The sequence below is a fragment of the Neolamprologus multifasciatus genome, chromosome 23, assembly GCF_963576455.1.
Source record: "Neolamprologus multifasciatus chromosome 23, fNeoMul1.2, whole genome shotgun sequence".
Taxonomy (NCBI): domain Eukaryota; kingdom Metazoa; phylum Chordata; class Actinopteri; order Cichliformes; family Cichlidae; genus Neolamprologus; species Neolamprologus multifasciatus.
This window is the reverse complement of record NC_140460.1, coordinates 9759306-9780664: the sequence shown is the minus strand read 5'-3', so window position 1 is coordinate 9780664 and position 21359 is coordinate 9759306. Positions and strand designations below refer to the sequence as shown.

The window sequence follows — 21359 nt, the reverse complement described above, 5'->3', positions numbered from 1 at the left end:
TGACCAAGCATGAATAACACCAATTTATCTTGTGTCAGTTCAGCATCATTTTAAAATATCGTATTGTGTTGCAGTTTCAGACAACAACCATGTGCCCATGCAGCCCAAGTTGTAAAAAAACCCTCGACACTGAAAAATTGATCATATCCAGCCACAGCCGCTGTGTGTTCAGTTGTTACTTAGCTGCTGTGGACCTTTACCCGTCAGCACGCCATAATTACATACTAGCCTGCGTATGCTGTAAAACCATCAGAACTGCAGTTAATAAATAGATTAACCGGCCTTTCAACAGACTGGTGATGATGTGACTGCTAATGCTGTTAGTAAAAAGATGCACAGTTCACACTGTCAGACACTTTCACCTGTGCATTCGCACAAAAAACAAAGGGGAAATGCTTCACACATATATGCAAATGCTGACTGTATGATGCGTGATTTGAAAACATTGATTTGGACTTGGACAAATGCACAGCACACAGCACTTACACTACGTTCTGTTCAGTAAAACAGGAAACATTAGTTAAGGACTGTAGATTGTTTTCTCTTATGAACAAAAAACACTGCAGTACTTCTGCTTGCTGTCTATTTTTAAGTCCTTCTTTGGATGACGGTGGTGAGCTTTTTCCTCTCAGCTGAAGTTGTGGTAATTGTAGCATTTCGATATGCCATTTTAAATTAGGTTACAGAGTACGTGCTTTATTGTTACTACGTATGCACTGACTACAGCTGTTAATTAGTGGCAGAGTGTATCCCAGAGTGTGCAGCAGTAATTTACTAAAAAAAAACAAAACCCTGTCAAGTGTAGTCATAGTTTTATAAAAGAGAGAAAGAGCAGCCTGTAATTGCAAATGTGCACAACAACACAGAGTTTTAAGAAATGTGAAGATGAGACTATAAGGCAGGTTGATGTAAAAAACAAACAAACAAACAAAGAAAAAACTGTCAAAGTCATTTCCTGCTTCATTTTGTAATTTTTAATATAAAAGTTTTACTCTTGCTTTTTCTTCTTTAGATTTTTACTTGTGTTGCTGCTGAGTGGTCCCTGTGTCAGTTTTTATCTTGTTCTAACTTTACTATGCATGTTCTCACTAGTGGTGAGAAAGCTAACACAGCGTGGTAGGCTCTAATAGCTTCTTCACAGCTTAAGGGTTAGCACTTTTGAGGTATTTTTACTTGTTTATTCGTCTTAATTTTTTTACTCAACTGCTCACTGTGGTCAAGTGAGATGTCTTCTTTCACTCAGTTTATGTTTTGTGTAACACTGGAGTTCATCTTTGTCTGTTGTCAGCTTTATTCAGTGAGAGCAATGAAAGGAGAAAATGCCATGACAACAAATAGCAGCAGCATGCAGCAATGACTCAAACAGAGCTGACGTGAGAGTAGTGGAAATACATTTGCTGCATAGAAAAACAAATAACAAATTCAGTAAAATTGCATTTTTTATGTACTTATTTCATTGTTTATTTTAATTTATTTTTTTGCAAAGTCACCCTTAACGTTGCCACAGAAGAATGATTCCCAGTATCGTCTTCTGAGTGAGCTTATTAACTTAACACAGGAATAGGATCAATACTTGGCAGAGGTTAACACTCAAAACCAAGACATCTGGATCTGAGTCGTAGAAGATAAGGCAGAACTAAAAGTAAATTTCTGGTTTTACATTCATATTATGGTTGCAAATGAAAATTGATCCATGTCTGCTACTCAGTTTTATTACTCACCAAAATAGGACGTCTCATCATTGGTCACTCATTGTCCAGTTTTGTTGTCAAGGTAAATATCATTTGTTTAGGAATTAAAAACCCAAGTGATGTCAAGTTATTAGAAATATGCTTTTTATACGAGTCAATTTATATAGAAAGTCTGGGTAGTCCTAGAAACACATTTTATTGTCCTCAGCTGATCCCTTGAGTTGCCAAGTGTTAAATGAGTTTATAGCATAATGATAACCTTGAATGTTAATAAGTCACTTTACTGCTCGTTAGGAATGCAGTCCTAGAGAGATATCTCTCAAACGACTGAATATTTACCTTTGTTAACTTTCCAGGTCGTAAAAGTGTTATTTTCTTAACTCAGTCTTCAGAGTTTTTAAGATTGTTCAAATTCACCACGACCAAATCATAAACATACTTGTTTGTAAGTTTAATGAACATTTGAATATGTTCAGTGCATGCTAATCAAAGATATGCATTCTGATGTCATATTGGAGAAAGTCATGTGGTGCTGAAGCGGCTGGAATATGTTACCCATGCAGATCAAACATTCCTGAGCCGCACTGAGATTGCTGAATGTTTTTGTGTGTGAACGTTTGTGGAGCGACTTGATTGGGATCCTAATAATAATAATAACTACTGTAAAACTGAATATATCTCACAGCCCATAAACCTTTATATAAGTACCATCTGTTCCACAGAACACTTCAGTATTCATATTTACACTCTCATGCAGTGCTATTTATTTTATCATTGTTTTTAAGGGTCAGTTTAAAGTGCTCTCCAGCTTTTATTTTTGAACTGGGAAGCTATACCTAAAACATGTGTAACAGCAATAAACAGGGCAAAAATCCAGAAAACTAAAGATTAAAATGTGTTACACTTTACCTGATCTCCAGAATCTAACACTGATAACAGAAAAGCTGCCAGCAACAAAACTTGGCACACACGCACGTTGTATCTGACTGCGCTCATTACTCGGCTCCTGGTATGTCTGTTTCTCGAAGAGCAGCGAGGCACTTGTTGACACAAATAGATGAAATATCTGGACTTAATTACATGTTTATGTCACCAGCGCGCTCACTAAATCATCCTAATGTTTAACTGTAACGTGACAAAAACACCAGACGCTCATTAAAGCTGACAAATGGATGACGTGTACCGAGCTAAATGTCAGAAATTATAAATGCTCACAACTATTGAAAGTTTTAAAAGTTGAAAATACAGAGGCTGATATATCTGACATGATATCTCATGTGTACTAGTCAGTGTTGGGTAAGTTACTTTAAAATAGTAACTTAGTTACATTACTAGTTACTTCTATCAAAAGTAACTCAGTTACTTCAAGTTACTCGTTACTTTCAAAGTAACTAGTTACTAGGGAAAGTAACTTTGGTTTTACTCAGAATTCTCTTGTTAATGTGTTGCTTCCATAACTTTGCCAGTCTTTTAGCTTGCTTACTTGCCACAAGTGCACTGTGCCACCTACCAATAGAAAGGAAAAGATAACGTGCATATTTCCACGAGAGAAATCCCACGCCTGGACCGTCATTGACTGCTGCCATGATTCTAGCCTACGTCACAGCGTCATGTGCGCCTTTTACATCCAACACAAAAAACTGCAGTCGTGGTGCTTTGATTGTACTCAGAACTCGGAAATTCTGCCTTCTGAATAGGAAGATGTAGGCAACACCAGACTGCAGATGAGCTGCATACAGGGCTGGACGGGGACAAAAAATCGGCCCGGGCATTTTGACTAGAGACCGGCCATTATAGGAAAAATCATAAAGCCTTTGACAGTAATGTTCACTGTTTTGATGGTATATATGCATCAATCGTTTGTTGTAAGATTCAGATAATTATTTTTTAAAAGCTAGACATTTTAAATGAGAATAAGAAAGAAAAGTATTTCTTTGTGCCCACCTCTCCCTGTTAATGCCCCACCTGGTCCCCCTGGCAAAACTTTGCTAGCTCTGCTCCTGCACAGTTACCAGCTGTCAGCTACCTAAAAAGGATCCTGGGGTTATCTGTCTCTCAGAAACAGTTCATAACTTCCCTTCAACTCATTTATGTCACCTAAAAGGTAAACCTGTATCTCCATCACCTGTTCAGCTCTGATGATTCAGTAAGGACGTCTCCTGGTTTCATGTTTCCCTCTCACCAGATAAACAAACCGACATCATGACCAGCAGCTTTTTTTTGCAGCTGTGGCTCCAGCAAACATCAGCTGATACTAGGAATTAATATTAAATAAATTCTAACAACAGCTGATCAAGCTTAAACGTGCTGCTGTTGTTTAACGCGACATCGGCTGGTTTCCTCTTTCTGGCGCAAAGTGGGCGATAAACAAACAAGAGAGCCGATCAGCTGATCATTGATCAGTTTTCATGATTGAAGTAGAAACGGGAGAGGGAGGGGGGAGAAAGAGAGAAGAAGAGGCAGCTGTGCAGCAAAGACACAGAATAACTCCAGCTTTGTGCCTTTTTCAATGTAGCCAAATTACGGGACAAACTGTTCCTTTTCACCTCAATAAGAAATGCGTAATATTTTCTCTGAATACCAGACGGGACGGTTGGCAACTCTAATAACTTATGAACAAAATAAAGTTCAACATCATTAACTTCATAGCACCCACCCAGCTGTATAGAAACTCCGTCATGCTAGCTAGTACACAGTACGGAAAAAGTCAGAATAACGAAAATAAACTCCACCTAAACTTGGTTTATATCTGACCCAGATAGACTGCAGGTCATAACTTCTTACCTGAAGTTCAGTTCACACTTGGACCGGCGGCCGCCTCGGGTCTCTTTTCCTTCTCCTCCACCTGCTGGCCTAACACTTGCTAATGTTATTGAATCTGTGGAAGCTCCGCGATAGCCACCACACGAAGTAACGAGTAACGACCCTATCTAAATCCCAGTAACGACTAACGCGTTCCTGATTTTGGCATAATAACTAGTTACCGTGCTCGTTACCACAATAATAATGTAGTTACTGTAACGCGTTACTTAATAACGCGTTAGTCCCAACACTGGTACTAGTAATGATTTAGTAATATATAAAACCATAAAATGCAGGATTAAAGTCTCCTTTTGATCTGAATGCTCTGTACTTTGAGTCCTCTGGTGCTCAATAATCAGGTGTGGGCGGTTGTGAGGGAGGAGCAGGTACTTTGATTGGGTTCATAAGGTCAGTGGACTACAGCACAGGCAGAGCCACTATTGGCTGTCCTAAGGCCTTAATTAATCCAATCTTCATCTAAATCTTAGATAAACTGATACTTTATCAATGCTACTTCAGAACTCATGACTCCAGCTTACAGGACATTTTCTTCAGATGCAGTCAACACATTTTTTTTTTGTCATTTGAAACAAATCAAATCAAGATGTACTGTGACTGTACAGAAGCTAAACTTTGCTTGTTTTGAGAGAAGTTCCTCTTTCACACACTTGTTGTTCTAAGGATCATCAGATATGAAACCCAGCTACAGCACGACTTTTTCTTTTTGCAACCTTACAATGAATCCTGTGATCTCTCATGAAACATGACTGTCCTGCAAATAGATAAAAATGTCCAATCCCTAACTATAAATAACTTGGAATTCTGGGTATGTTATCAACATAAGTGATGAAACTAGATCAAAAGTGACAATTATGCACTTGAAAATGTGTGTTTTCTTATATTTAGTACCCTTGAATGTACATGTTGCACAAGAGTGAGCTGAATATCAGATAAGCTGATACATGTATCAGTGACTATAAGATTGTGTAATGTCAGTGCGATAACAAGATGAACATAATGACAACAGTGCACTTTAAAAATAGCAATTTTTTATTTACAAATATTTCTTAAAAGTCTTAAATACTGAGGGATAACATAAAATTTGCTAATAACGATACATTTGAAATGCTACAATAAACATCTGTATTTGAAATGTTGAAAAAAAAAACTTAAGGCTCTTTCAACGTGTCTTATGAAATAAAAAAATAACTCATAACATTCACAACCATCCATAATTAAGATATTACCAGCATTAAATCGTATGATGTTTTACTAAAAAACATCATAAAACTAAACATCACATGGTCAGTTCATAATATGTGCAACACTTCTGTTCATATTCTCCACCAGTGTTCACTACAATGCTCACTGTATCGCCCATTAAAAGGGAATCAATAATATATCACAACCTGAGAAGTGATGAACAATTACAAGTGTATCATAAATACATTATTGCATTTAGTTTTGCATATAGATACAAATTAAACTTAAATACACTAAAATCGTGTTCCTTTAGTGGCCTCCTTTGTGTCCTCATCTTTAGACATGGCTGGGTTATCGTACATCTCCAGACTTGGCTTCCTGCTCGTCTCAATCGCTTCCTCCTCCTCCTTTTTCTTGCAGCACTTGCAGCATTTGCAGCAGCAGCAGCAGTGTTTGCAACAAAAGCTTGAAGCTGAGGTAATGATGCTATCCCACGGGGCCATCGAATGCAGGGGCCGGGGTAAAAAGTCCCAGGTACGGAGGAACTTGGGCAAGAAGCGTCGGCAGCGAGATTGCATCACATTGATAACGATCACAAAGATAATTAAAGCAACGAAAGGCACACCGACGCCAACCAGTACTTTCCAGCCAGCCATTGACAGACCAAAGACAGTCAGGGGGAAAACCAAGAAGACCAAAATCAGGTAGATGATAGCAAACCAGCGATATTTGGCAGTTTTGTTCCCTAGCCCTCTTGCCAACCTGATGGGCAACCGCATGAAAGGGATCGGGTACCACAGTACAATGCCAAAGATGTTGAAGAAGAAATGGCAAAGTGCAATCTAGAAAAAAGCATAGAAAGATTGGATTTAAACAACACAACCACTGTGTGATTTCAAATAAAAAATAAAGGATGGATATAATAAATGGATTTTCCTTTAAAGATATTTCGTTTTGTTTTTGATAAATATATGCTTAAAGGGATTGAAGTTATTGTAATGCATCACTTGGAAAGCTGGAATATCTGTGCAAATGCATCAAAATAATTTTGTCTCACTGAAAACCAAAAATGTTGTCGTGTAAGTGGTGCTGACAGAGTAGTGCCAAACACTGCATTTTCTATAACGGTGGATAATTCCCCCCTTCATAATAAGCACTAGGCTATTTCTGTATTTTATCACATCTCACACATTTAACTTTTTCAAGGCTTAAAGCCTGTCTAATAACACAGACTGCTGTGAAGGTCTGACAGTTTCTTTAGACCTGGTGAGTGATTCTTGGTGAATTGGGCAAACTGGGTTTGCTAGCTAAACTCCACAAACCACTGAGTGACATCACTGTGGCAACATCCTTCTTTTATAAACAGTCTATAGTCTGAACCAACTGACCAATGAGCATCACCTAGCATAGCTGTAAGCAGGCATATGAGAACAGTTTTTAATTGTTTCTTACCTGCAAAGAGTTTTCTAGTGTTTCTCCAGGGCTAGCCATAGCAGCAAGTATAGATGTTGTTGTTGTACCAATATTTGACCCCAGCGTCAGAGGATATGCTCGCTCAAGGCTAATAACACCGATACCTGACAAAAAAGATAAACAAAATATAAGATCTGGTGGCAATTAAAAAAGACAAACAAAAAAACTGGTGTAATAACGGCTTACCAACAAGAGGAGTTATAGCTGAGGTGAAGACAGAGCTACTCTGAACCAGGAAGGTCATCCCGGCTCCCACCAAGATTGCAACATAGCCCATGAGAAAGGTGAAGGGGAAGGGTAGGTCTGTCATCAAAAAGAAACACATGATGTGAACATTATATCTACATGACCAGAGAAAACAAGCATTTCATTCTCAATAGTAAATGTGCCTGAGCTTTTTCCATCACACAACAGGACCGCTCGACCTGAACGTGAGCCAGAAGCAACAGGAAGGCTGTGCCTGTGTCGCTCATCAAGCATCATCACAGAAGCAGATGTGCTGACTATCAAACAGGCTGAATATCACATGCAAAAAGCTTGTTGCTGGTTTTGTACCTGTGTTGAGCACCTTCTTGATCAGCACAGCCACCTGGCCCTTCAACATGGAGTTGAGCAGCTTGACGATGAGGATGAGACAGGTGCAGAGGACGAACAAAGACCCAGCCAGCAGAATGAGGCCCACGGCCAACTCTGACAAGGTCGTATTAGCAAAGATGTGATTACCTGCAAAGGATGGTGAAAGAGACAGACATTTAGCGTAAACTCTGGTAAACCGAGCTCTTGTAAACACTAAGAATTGAGAAAAATTGTAATTGTGAAATAAGCTACACAAATTTATGATTTTATGTAAATGTAAACAAAAACCTTTCTAAACAAAAACCTCTTCAAGCACCAAACCATTTAATTTAACTGGAAACAGCATGCTTTGAAGAAGTGATCCATTTTATGGTCATGTGACACTTCAGCCAAACAACATGAATGGACCTATTGAGGAGGTAGACGGGTTAAGGGAGAGTATTTGCTGAGTCACTGTAACGTCTCAAAGGTGGTCATTGTCTCAGCTTCGGAGAATCTGGTCTAAAGAGGTTGATGTGGCCGAATGGCTCTCTCATATTTCACCGAGCTTTAGCAGATCAGGTAATCCTAATTGCTTTGTAAATTTTCTTTTCCCCCCTTCAGAAATGGCATGGATGTATGCTCACATCTCTTTATGTAATTGGTAAAAGTCTCATTCATCTGGGTCCAAGTCTGGTTTCCTTCCTCCCAGCAGATGCCACCTGGTGGGCAGGTGTTCACTGTCACATTCCAGAAAGTCTGAAAGAGAAAGCAGAAAGTATAAGAACAAAAGCAAGCCTCGACGCAGTGGCTACTGTAGCTGTGCGGTGTAATCTTTCAGTGACTGCAAGCAGCATTCAACCTCTTTAGAAAGTATGAGCTAACACAAGGAAACATTAGTCATCAAGAGAAAAACCTGATCTAACCACAGCTTTATGTGTGTTTTTACAGTTGTAAATACTAGTTTTGTAACTAGGTCTTGCTGATTTCTTACCGTGTTGGTCTCTGTTTTGCACCATTTTTTAATCAGACTCTTGTTCATGCCAACCGGGTCATTAATGGCAATTGCAGAGATAACAGATTTGTCGAGCTAAGAGAAGAAACAGTTTTTTTTATAATTTTTAAAAATGGCAATCATACTTGATCTTGATAACATGGCCTTAACATCTTATAGTTACCTGGATGATGGATTTTGTCAGAGGGTCTGTGATGACCTTGAGCAGTTCGGGGGCGTCTTCTCCGGACTCGAGATGAAAAGAATCGATGATGAGTTTGGTGACTTTGTACAGAACGCCTGTGGCAGCTTCCAGCGGCAGAAGAATCAGGACAGAAAGCCAGTTGAAGAAGTCGTGGACTGTAGCACCAGCAAATGCCCTGAAAAACAAGAACACTCGGTCTAACATCTGCTAGAAACAGTTTGTGGAGTTAGTGTAATATCTTTATGTTTGCATGCTGTCGTTTACCTGCGGAACTCATTCCGATCTCCTGCCTGCATCATAGCCACGATAGTGTTGGTGACAGATGTTCCGATGTTGGCTCCCATGATGATTGGCACTGCCATTTTAACTTCCAGTACTGAAAAAGATAATCGACATTTCATTCACGTGTAATAAACTAACACTGCAGTCACTGTTATATAACAGTGACTGCAGTGTTAGTCACTATATACTGTTATATATAAATATCACACATTAAACATTTAGATTGTTTCTCAGAATAAGCATTTTTGAAACTGTCACCTAGAGGTTCTATTGTGAGTTTACGACACATTTGTTTGAGTATACCGGACTGTAAAATGTGTGCACATGCCTCTTCCATGTATTTCTACTTACGTCCCGAGGCGACCATGCTGACCACGATAGAGGAGGAAGTGCTGGAGCTCTGCACCAACACTGTGACTAAAACCCCGATCACCAGCCCCGCCACAGGGTTAGCTAGCACCTCACTGTTTTTGAAGATGTCACCAGCGGCTCGGCCTGTACACACACGCACACACTGAGGTAAAAATACAGCTCTCCATGCACATTACATAACCTGGAAGTGGTTCATTTTTGTTTGCTTATTTATTTGTTTGTTTGTTTGTTTGTTTGTTTGTTTTACCTCCCACTAGCTGGAAAGCAGAGCTGAGAACATCAAGTGAGCAAATAAACATGTAGAGAAGTCCAAGCAGCAGAGCCAGCTTCACAATACCGGTTAACACTCTTAAAATCTTCCCCTTTGTGTCTAGATCTGTTAGCAAAAAAGACACAAAGCACTGAATCAGTCTGGCATTGTGAAGAGATCCACGCTGTATAGAGCAGTCGCAAAAGCGTGCTGCCTTACCTGACCACTTGACCCCAGTGTCTTTAAGCTCTGGGAGATCCCAGGGATCCTCCGCAGCCTCCTCATTCTCCTTCACCAGGACCAGAGTGGAGTAAGCCGGTGGGAGACGCTCTTCTTTAGACAGAGACTTCTCATCTAAGGGAGGGATTGCGGGGGAAATTGTGAGAAACTAAAGTTGCAATAACAGTTTGAGGAGGTCCAAAGTATCCACAAGAAAAGGACATACCGATAGAGGAGGAGTTATCTCCCTCTACTTCTGGTCTAGGAGCCATGACTATCTGAGAAACAGAAAGAAGTCAAGAGTTTCAATAGTTTTAGTGTTAGTCTGTATTATTCACCTTTTCAAAAATAAAATGACTATCCCCCAAAAACAATCTATCACACTTTTTACTCTGTCCACTAAGCAGCTGTGCAATAGTCAGCGTAATCCAAGATGAAATTCTAGCTTTACCACATCTGTATCTGCTCAGCAGTTGATCATAATTAAGACAACAAAGAAACACAATAGTGGTAGCACTGTTACACCCGTGAAAGACAATCAGCAATAACATCTGTCCAAATAGCGGATATTTTTAACGCAAGCCACTGAATCCTCCAGCTGTCTCTCGCAAATATCCTCAAGATTGCAGGTGGCCTCGGTCCTGTCGAGAAAGATAAGGATGGCAGCCGGTGTACGCACCTGCAGCGGAGCGCTTTTGTGTCCAGATCTGTGAGAGGGGAGCAGGAGGCTTCACCTGAGTTACCTGTTGCTCACTCCGAGGCTGAGTGCTGCTTTTATAGCGCCGCGCGGAGAGCACACCCGCACACCCGGTGCTGACAGTTCAAAGATCACGCACACATGTGCAGCAGGCATGCTGCATCTGCAGGCGGGGGCAGATAAACCCAGTTAGACATGACTTGAATTTCTGAGGGACTAAAAATTAAGACTGGCACATTTCACAATTTTCAACGGGGGAAAGATGGATTTTTTTTTTTGGTGTTAATTTGTCTATTTTTTACTCGTCTTTCTAAAGAAAGTTTTTTTTAATGACCTTGTTTTTTTTTTTGACAATGTCTACTATTAACCGTCTACTGAACTTATAGCAAAACAAACACGCAAACAAACAAACAAACAAACAAAAAGTTTCCACCTGTCTTCAGTCTGTGGGCTGGGGTACAGGTGTAACGAACTCAAACATGCTCCCCCTGGTGGCATGAAATGGCAATTCTTCTCATATGGCAATAAAAGCAAGTTAAGTTTCAAAATTCCATCTGGAATTTTGTCTTTTTGATAATTTATTTTAACATTAGGTGGTTTCATCATTCTTCAGATAAACCAATTATTTATGTGAAAATTAGTCATCGCGTTGATCCCCTGGTCTTTCCACGATGCCATGCACTGTGTCATTAAATATTTTACTATATTAAAGGATCACGGGTTGTAACACACTGATCTTATTTCAGTTTAAACCAACAGCGACTGATCGCAACTGTACTTGTAACATAAACAGAACTTAAAACAAGTAATATTAAATATAACTGTAATTGCATCCATTATCTGCATCCACAAAAGCCCAAGCATTTGTCTGCACACACTCATACGCTCATGCCACCCACTCAGCCACGCACAGGTTTACAGCTTCTTAGATAACACACACACACACACACACACACACACACACACACACACACACACACACACACACACACACACAGTCTTTTACCTGCCTGTCTTTATTGGTCACTACATTAATCTGAGATTATAGTGAGAGATATGTCAGAGATAGGATTTTAACGATGCACTGCATTATAATAACTGGTGTGAATATGAGCAAATGATTAACCAACAATCATATTACAGTTACTCCCACCATGCAATAAAATAATAACTACCTAGCTTATAAAAAAAAGGGTTCACTGAGTTGATGCTAAGAGTCAGCCCTAGAGATCTTAGTTTATTTAAATAAATTTCCAGTAATCTGAACAAAATTCCTACTGGTAATTATTGCCCAGCTTGTTATTGTTGGTTTAGATTTTACCGTGGAAAATCCCGGAGCAGTTGCTGATTTTCTGGTAAATTTTGGACTGGCTTGTTTTGCTTAGGTGATTGTGTTTTCTTTTGAGACTGAACTTTACTCCCTGAAAATGAATTTCAAAGGTTCCCTTAAGAGTTCCTTATTCGTAAAATCCGGTTTGGTTACTGGTTATTTTTCCATCTAGATTTGGATCCCTTTAGATGTTTGGCAGCACCTGTTTAACAGTGTGTCTAGCTCGTCTTCTGCACTTTTAAAAAGTTTTAAATGTACTATGGAAAAAAATGTGTTGGTTGACGTCACGTACAATAAACCCATTCATTTGTTAGTTAAATTTAATTCGATTACATCAGCTCAGTTTTTTCCCTTTTAATTAAATTCAAGCCTTTTATTTAAGGAGGTAGCGCCAAATTTGTTTGAATTTACCCTACACAGGTTAAAAATGTATGTAGAACAAAATGAAATCTTTATATATATATATATATATATATATATATATATATATATACATACACACACACACAGTGGGGCAAAAAAGTATTTAGTCAGCCATCGATTGTGCAAGTTCCCCCACTTAAAATGATGACAGAGGTCAGTAATTTGCACCAGAGGTACACTTCAACTGTGAGAGACAGAATGTGAAAAAAAAAAAAAAAATCCATGAATTCACATGGTAGGATTTGTAAAGAATTTATTCGTAAATCAGGGTGGAAAATAAGTATTTGGTCAATAACAAAAATACAACTCAATACTTTGTAACATAACCTTTGTTGGCAATAACAGAGGTCAAACGTTTACTATAGGTCTTTACCAGGTTTGCACACACAGTAGCTGGTATTTTGGCCCATTCCTCCATGCAGATCTTCTCAAGAGCAGTGATGTTTTGGGGCTGTCGCCGAGCAACACGGACTTTCAACTCCCGCCACAGATTTTCTATGGGGTTGAGGTCTGGAGACTGGCTAGGCCACTCCAGGACTTTCAAATGCTTCTTACGGAGCCACTCCTTTGTTGCCCGGGCGGTGTGTTTTGGATCATTGTCATGTTGGAAGACCCAGCCTCGTTTCATCTTCAAAGTTCTCACTGATGGAAGGAGGTTTTGGCTCAAAATCTCACGATACTTGGCCCCATTCATTCTGTCCTTAACACGGATCAGTCGTCCTGTCCCCTTGGCAGAAAAACAGCCCCATAGCATGATGTTTCCACCCCCATGCTTCACAGTAGGTATGGTGTTCTTGGGATGCAACTCAGTATTCTTCTTCCTCCAAACACGACGAGTTGAGTTTATACCAAAAAGTTCTACTTTGGTTTCATCTGACCACATGACATTCTCCCAGTCCTCTGCTGTATCATCCATGTGCTCTCTGGCAAACTTCAGACGGGCCTGGACATGCACTGGCTTCAGCAGCGGAACACGTCTGGCACTGCGGGATTTGATTCCCTGCCGTTGTAGTGTGTTACTGATGGTGACCTTTGTTACTTTGGTCCCAGCTCTCTGCAGGTCATTCACCAGGTCCCCCCGTGTGGTTCTGGGATCTTTGCTCACCGTTCTCATGATCATTTTGACCCCACAGGATGAGATCTTGCGTGGAGCCCCAGATCGAGGGAGATTATCAGTGGTCTTGTATGTCTTCCATTTTCTGATGATTGCTCCCACAGTTGATTTTTTCACACCAAGCTGCTTGCCTATTGTAGATTCACTCTTCCCAGTCTGGTGCAGGTCTACAATTCTTTTCCTGGTGTCCTTCGAAAGCTCTTTGGTCTTGGCCATGGCGGAGTTTGGAGTCTGACTGGTTGAGGCTGTGGACAGGTGTCTTTTATACAGATGATGAGGTCAAACAGGTGCCATTCATACAGGTAACGAGTGGGGGACAGAAAAGCTTCTTACAGAAGACGTTACAGGTCTGTGAGAGCCAGGGATTTTCCTTGTTTGAGGTGACCAAATACTTATTTTCCACCCTGATTTACGAATAAATTCTTTACAAATCCTACCATGTGAATTCATGGATTTTTTTTTCACATTCTGTCTCTCACAGTTGAAGTGTACCTCTGGTGCAAATTACTGACCTCTGTCATCATTTTAAGTGGGGGAACTTGCACAATCGGTGGCTGACTAAATACTTTTTTGCCCCACTGTATATATATTATATATATATATATATATTATATATATATATATATTACACACAGGGGGTCATAGTTTGCCCTCTCGTTATGGCCAAGGAAGGCCGCCCTCAAGTACTAACTGTGAGTAAGCTGCAATCTATAAAACAATAAAACACTGTTGTTAGAATTTGTTCTGACTGGTTAAATCTCTGAAGGTGGTAAACCTGAGCAACTGTCAAGGTTATAACCAAAGCAACGGTGTGATGGATGGTTGGTGTCTATCTAAAGGTTTCTTACTACTCCAGAGGGACTTTTTAAAAGTTCAAACACTAAAGTTGTATTTAAATTGGCTTATTGGAAGACTGATCATCATAATAACATCATTCACACTGACCTTTTGCAGCATGGAAAGCCTCTGTTTGCATGAGATAGAGGGCAACATTTGGTGTCTGGAGCTGCTGAAATAAAGGAAAACCCCTCACATCTTACATGAAACGGCAGTTAATCCTTAATAGAAAGAAAGTAGCCTAACACCACTGTGTTTGCACTGACTTGAGTGAGACCCTGCTGCCTCCACATGGCCATAGTGTGGACTGAGACTGATGGATACAAGGCATCTTAAAATGGACCTATCAGAGGCTGTGTGCAAATTTCCATTGTGTCTGATGGAGCAGCCTCTGTAGAAACATTAATTACTCTCTGATGTATGTTACTTGGTATACTGTATGTGGTGTTGGGCATTGGTTGGTCGCAGCCGCTACTCAGTTAGCAACACTTGTTGGCCTGTTAGCTTACAGTATGATGCTTTTATATTATGAATTACCTTTTAGATTTAAAATGATTGAGACACAGTTTCTTTGATGAGATGTATTATTGTGCTTCACAATATAAAAAACCCTGTGCAAACCTTTATTAAGTCTCCTTAAAAGTGAGTTTTGTTTGCTAAACATGAAAAATTGAAGAAAGAGCTTTAATTGCTTTTGTTTTGTATGTAGTGCCTATCTCACAGGACTTAGGTGTCTCACATTTCATTAATTTCTCACATGCAATATAAATAAATGAATATGAATCAAGCTGACATTATGCTATGTGACATCCATGAGAAAGGGGCCGCTTTCATAATATGAACCATAAAAGCTTTATACGCAACACAAACATTTACTGTTGCAGAAAATTTAGAGTGATACATTGTGTTGTATTTGCACTTTAGCCACCTTTTTAAAACTACACATACTTTTAGCTGAAAAACATGCAGTGATGAAATATTTTCACATTGTGTCTACAGGTCTCCCCCCTCAGGAGTCAATGCACAATCTCTCCTAATCCTCTTTTCTTCTTTTCTGTCCCCAGGATGGAGCTTCTATGAAATGAAGTTCACACGTGTACCAGTAGATGGGGGCATATAAATGCCAAAAGGTTGGCCTTGGCGTCATGGTTAAAAGCAAACCTGGAAGCCTTAATGTTTGGTCTCACACAGTTAACACAGTGTTTGTTTAAGGCTGAGCTGACTGTATGAATTTGAAGTGAGGGTTAATAAGTGTTTACTTGTTTTCTGCTCTGTGTGCACTCGATCAACAACAGTCCTGCCGGTAGAAACACATGTATGCACTCTATAGAAGTGCACTTGTTTTGTGAAGAAGCTTATTTTTAGAGACACGTTTTATTCGTGTAACTTAAACACACACTATAAAAAAATACAATCAGGAAATTAATTAAAAAGTTTAATTAGATTGTATTAATTCCTGGTACTTAGTGGGTTTAATGCTATTGTAGTTTGCTCCAACGTTACCATCTGCAGCATAACAGCTGAACTACACACATTAGATGTACTTTTAAGTGTATTTAATATTAGTATTTAATATTTAGATGTGAATGCAGATGCTGAAACAGCTGAAGGTTGTTTTTGAGCTGTGAAGATAAACACTCTGTGGCATCTACTTCAGGTTTATCACAATCCATAAATGTCTGCAACAAGTTAAGAGTCACCAGAATCGCAGAGGCTGCATTACAAGATAATAGCTCCATAGAAGCCAGAAAAGGCTTTATGGAAACATGAGATCAAAGTGAGAAGGAGAAGAAGTATCCTTTTCATGTGTTCTGTCAAACCTGGAGGAGGTGCTGTGAGGCCTGGGCAAAACTGGCTTAGTCTAAGCTGGATAATATTAAGAAAGTTAGATAAAAAGTTCTGTAACTGTTTTAACAGTTGGTTGTGTTTTGTAATTATGTTTTAATTATTCTTTTAATTATGTTGTGTTGCTGTTTTGTAATTTTGTTTTCCCCAAGTGTTTCCTAATTGTTTCACTGATTGTTGTGCTTAAATGTGCTCCATATAAATGAACTTGTGTTTCTAGTTACCTGTGTGTTGCCCATATGCTTCCTTGGCTATTACTGTTAATTTTTTGGGCTCTTTTTACTGCCTAAGTTTGAAAGATAATTTTTCTCATGGTTGGTGTTACTCAGTGTGGTCTTAATTGTTTCCACCCGTGTCTCATTTCCTCTGTGTATACCTACTGGTATTTATAGATGTTTTTTTTTATTCTCATGTGTGTTACTATGCTACCTGTCTTTGCCTTCCTGCATTAGCTTTTTTTTTTCTTTTTTAAAATAATTAGGGATCAGTCTCTTTTCAATTAAGTCTTTTTTTTTTTTATCTGGGGCTGGCTCAATTTCTGGTTGAATCATTAGAAATCCCTTCACTCTCATTACTGGACCTTCATCCCACAACAGGGGTATGGCTCCAGTTGCACTGTGTGTGGGACCAAAGATTTTATCATTATCAAATAAGTTGGAAAACCTTATAAATAAGCCAGTTGCCAGATTTCAATCACACAGGGTACTTTAAATGCTGAAGACGATACTCTGAAGGCTTTAAAGGTCTGGAAAATACTTCTATAATATATATATATATATATATTTTTTTATTTGTCAGTCTTGAAGCCATCAGCTCACCCAGATATTAAAAACAGGCCCTTAACTTTAAAATGGCTTTTTGCATACATAATAAAATACAAATGTGCACATAAATTCTTAAAGCCAGTGTCTACATTGTCTCAAAGTTACATTTAGATGTCAAAGATGCCTAAATAAGTAGAGACACTAGATTTCACTCAAGCTATTATGTTGCTGTGCTAAAAATAAGAAAGTCTGTTCTTATTAACTGGATGAATGTTTGTCAAAAGTGTCCCAAAATGCTCCTGTTATCTGATGCAGCAGACCACCAGCGCCGTGCATCAAGGTAACCGATTGCTGTTATTTATCTAATGTTAAGGCCTGCTTTCCAGCTCAGCTCCCATCAGCCAGTATATTCACTGGTGCCGAAACTTGGATGACCTTGGTAGTGATTGATAGGAAATGCTGATTCATAAGTCCTCCACGCACGCTGATGGGAATCCATTCCTCTTTCTTCTTATCACACAGCAGGAGAGGTGAAGTATTAAGTGTTGCTGCAGAGACAGGAATTCATTTTGCACCTTTCCTGTAAATTTTTTAAGACATGGAAACTGCAGTTCTTGTCATGAAGGCTTACTGTGGTTGTTTACAGTCGGTGATTTTGACAAGAATGCAGGAATGAAGAAAACAGCAATTTAAAGTATTTCATTTTTAAGAAAATTTTAATATGGAATTGGGTTTTTTTATGTTTTTTTTTTTTTTTCTTTAGCTGTTACAAAATTCTGATTGTAATGTGTAACCTGTAAATGAGATCACCCCATGTAGGGAGAAATATTGACTTGGGATCTCATTATTTTTTGGAGTTGATCAGCTGGTATCCAGCAGATCCTCAGTACTTCAGCATGACCTAAAGAAACAAGATGATTTATTGACAGATTAAATATTTTATTTATCAGTGACACTGGCTGAAATGCATTTGTTTCTCAACAGACAGACTCATGCACAGAAGAGGAAACTCTATAGATGGAATGGAAAGAATGGAAAGCGGCATTAATTTACCTCGCTGAGCCACTCGGTGAAGGCAGAGGTACGGGTGAAGACCGTGGGCTTCTTCACTTCGTTGCAAACACGGGAGGAAACAAAGCTGGTTACACCCTGGACATACCACCTACCATCCTGACCCACACAGTTAAGAGGACCGCCAGAGTCTCCCTGAGAGAGAAAGAGGCAGAGGAAGGATTGGTGCATGAAGCAGCTGACCTTGTTCACTGCAGGTAATTCAGTTCTGACAGGTACAAGCTGCTTTCTTTTGATGCTTCACACACATTGCATCCTGATACGATGTCTCCTCCTGCACAGATCATGGTGCTCTTGACGTTGATCCCCCACCAGTCGCTGCGGCTGCACACACTGTGCTCCACCACAGGCAGCAAGGCCTGCTGCAGTTTATCAGGCATGGGGCCATGAGCTGACACACAGAGAGGATAGAGCTGCTCAGCAACACGTAAATACAACACACTGTATACTGCATGCATCAGGCGGAATCAGACAAGTTGTTTGAAAGCCAGCGCTCATTACTGTTACTAGTACTACATGCAGTTAATTAGCTTTATTATTTATACTTGCACCAAAAGCAGTTACTTTATTAGGCAGGTCCATCAAATGTGTTATGAAACCTTTTCTAAACTAAAGTGACGTCTGCATGCAGGGCCATCCTTGGGCAATATTAGCAAGCTAGACATCATAAACACGTGGCTGCATGAGCCAAATGTGTTTTCTTGGCTTAACTGCACCCACTGCACATGTGCACTGCTGTTTTCTCCTACACTGTGTACAAAAGTTTGACATCACCCACTGGTTTGTGAATACCTGATTCTGAGCTCTCAAGCTTTTTGCTGCCATCATCTTAGCTTTTTTAAATCAGACCACAGTGATTAAGGAAGAGGCTGTCTGCAAACACTTGCTAATTACGGTTGGCATTCCAGAGCCTACTGCCATCTATTGTATACAGTCTATGATTTGTAACTTCACTGAACACATTCTTCCCTGAAAACCTTTGCTAGCTAGCATGTCCCATTCCTTGCTAAACCATAATGTATGACCACTTGAAAGAGAGACTTCAGTTGCATGGCTTTTACAAAAGGTATTACTACCCAAAATTAGCAGAAAATGCAGACTGCATATGCTAAAATTGAACCTTACACAAGACAAGACAATGACCCGCAGTTGTTAACATGACATAAAAGAGACAGAGACAGTACTGTAAAGGTTTCCCCAGCCAGTGATGTAACACGGGGCTCCATGGGCGAGGATCTCTCCAGCCTGTGGAAGACAAGCAATGCCCACGCTGTCATTCATAATGGGGCTCTTGTCCAGTTTCAGCAGAGCAAGATCATTCCTGGAGGAGTACCATGATAATAGTTAGATTTTTACTGATCGAGGAGGTGAAAGGAGGCATCTCTTAAACCAGCTAAAATGCTTCTTCGAGATTGTTTTATAGTCTTGTGTGAGAGCAGTTGCTTTTTGAAATGCATTTTCTTCAGCTTTCAGAATGTACTTACCCATCAGAGACATGGTTGATGTCCCAGTTAGGATGGACAACAATGCGCAGAATATCTATGATCTGTTCAGTTCCCTCCTGCTGGCTCATGTCATGTTCTCCCAATAACACACGGTACACATCTCCTGGCCTGTAAGACAGTTTTGACCATTTATGATTTATCTGTGCTTTTTACACAGTCCCCGACTTCTGTCTTTATGCTCTAAACTCTCATCCCTTGATCAAGCTTAGCTCACCAGATGCAGTGTCCAGCGGTCAGTACCCAGCGAGGCCCAACCAGAGTCCCTCCACAGGTGTGATGGTAACGACTGCCGTGCTTCACCTGCAGGGAAATCTGAGAAAAAGAAGCTGACAATTTAGTAATTCTAAACAAAACAATAGTTGAACTGCATTAAACATTAACAAACTGTAATTACCTGCCAAGGCCAGCTATGGGGATGGGCATTCTCTCCATTTACAACCCTACCAGTGTTGGGCTGGACAGCAGGTGTACCACAACTAAAAACTACAATTATATTCGATTATATAACTAAAATGTAATTTATATCTGAATTTTGTCTTTTGTAAGAATTGAACTACTTTTTCCTTTTCTAACCAGACCAAACTACTTACCATATGCTGCTTGTAGCAGCATAAGGACCAGTGTCTGCAGCATGCTGTCGTTGTGAGAGGTAGTTCAGTTTGGGGAAGTTCTTTTATACCTGCTCAGTGTTTCTATCAACCCAAATGCAGATTACACTGAACTTGTGAAACTCTTTTATCAGTGTCACTGCCGATTGTAGCTGAGAAAAACCTTCCTGTTCCGCAGATGCATTAGTTGGTCTTTGCTGACCTGCCTGCTGATTGGGACAAATGGGTGGTTTACTGTGCAAATAGTGCAACAGACTTTGAATTTGCTGGAACTCAAAACGCTTTTAGGCATTTTGAGATAAAAATAATGATATTAAGGTGTAAAAAAAGTGAGTTCTATATTAAAAATAATGAAGTAATAATATGAAACATGTATCTAAAAAATATCATTTTAGGACTTTCAAGTATTCATTATGCAGATTGATCGAACATTTTGAGTTAGTTACTTTTTGACTGTTTAGTCAAATATAATGCATTATGATCCATCAAACCTACAGCCCACCCGACTGCCATCAGTCACACATTTCCTCCTAGTATGATGACAAAACATATACAGTAATTCCAGCATAGCGCCGCAAAACCTGAAAAGCGGTTAACCCCAAAAGAAAAAAAATCTAAACAACTGTCTGGGTGGGCAAAGCATTTGATCCAAGTACAGCTGTCAAATAAAGGCAACAGAGGATAATTATATTCTTGGACAGGGTCAACTGCTAACCAGGCGCATGCACCACTTTTGTCTTTTATTATTAAACACATTAAATATATTTGCAAAAACTTAGATACTCCTCTACTCTATTATAACTTTTCCAGTCCATATAATGACATAGTGCACAGTAACTCTACAGTGCATAACTATATGACTTCTATTTTCATCTATACATTCTTTTGTGTTGAATTACTTCAACACTACACACACAGACACAAAAGAAACGGGAAGCACAATGGTAACATGCGTTTTCTTGAGCAATCTTAAAAAATCGCTCAAATTTGTCACTGTTGTGGAGCCTTTGAATGTAAAACACAACCACCTTCACCAGGTATTAAGGGGGTACACATTTTTCTTGACACCTCTAGATATTATTTAACATTTAAAATTACACATTTAAAGAGAAATAGTTT

The 21359-nt window shown here is 39.5% G+C and overlaps 2 protein-coding genes across 3 annotated transcripts; both read right to left on the bottom strand.

Moving 5' to 3' along the window:
• Nucleotides 1–5549: 5549 nt before the first annotated feature.
• Nucleotides 5550–10874, bottom strand: LOC146491032 (sodium-dependent phosphate transport protein 2B-like). Of its 2 annotated transcripts, none has more exons than XM_085152083.1 (13): nucleotides 10726–10874; nucleotides 10273–10324; nucleotides 10047–10181; nucleotides 9825–9953; nucleotides 9557–9700; nucleotides 9188–9299; nucleotides 8903–9098; nucleotides 8719–8814; nucleotides 8372–8483; nucleotides 7725–7892; nucleotides 7356–7472; nucleotides 7149–7273; nucleotides 5550–6538 (listed from the first exon to the last, which is right to left on the bottom strand). In XM_085152083.1, the coding sequence occupies exons 2-13, from the start codon at nucleotides 10316–10318 to the stop codon at nucleotides 5990–5992; spliced, it is 1929 nt and encodes a 642-aa protein (XP_085008209.1). In that variant the 5' UTR covers nucleotides 10319–10324; nucleotides 10726–10874; the 3' UTR covers nucleotides 5550–5989. The 2 variants fall into 2 exon arrangements, with proteins under 2 accessions (XP_085008209.1, XP_085008210.1); XM_085152084.1 differs by having other exon boundaries at nucleotides 10273–10320; nucleotides 10726–10783.
• A 6944-nt stretch (nucleotides 10875–17818) lies between these two features.
• Nucleotides 17819–20343, bottom strand: LOC146491031 (chymotrypsin-like elastase family member 3B). The gene is made up of 8 exons (XM_085152244.1): nucleotides 20223–20343; nucleotides 20027–20115; nucleotides 19847–19944; nucleotides 19612–19740; nucleotides 19312–19448; nucleotides 18376–18518; nucleotides 18110–18262; nucleotides 17819–17957 (listed from the first exon to the last, which is right to left on the bottom strand). The coding sequence occupies exons 1-8, from the start codon at nucleotides 20263–20265 to the stop codon at nucleotides 17940–17942; spliced, it is 810 nt and encodes a 269-aa protein (XP_085008370.1). The 5' UTR covers nucleotides 20266–20343; the 3' UTR covers nucleotides 17819–17939.
• Nucleotides 20344–21359: the final 1016 nt, after the last annotated feature.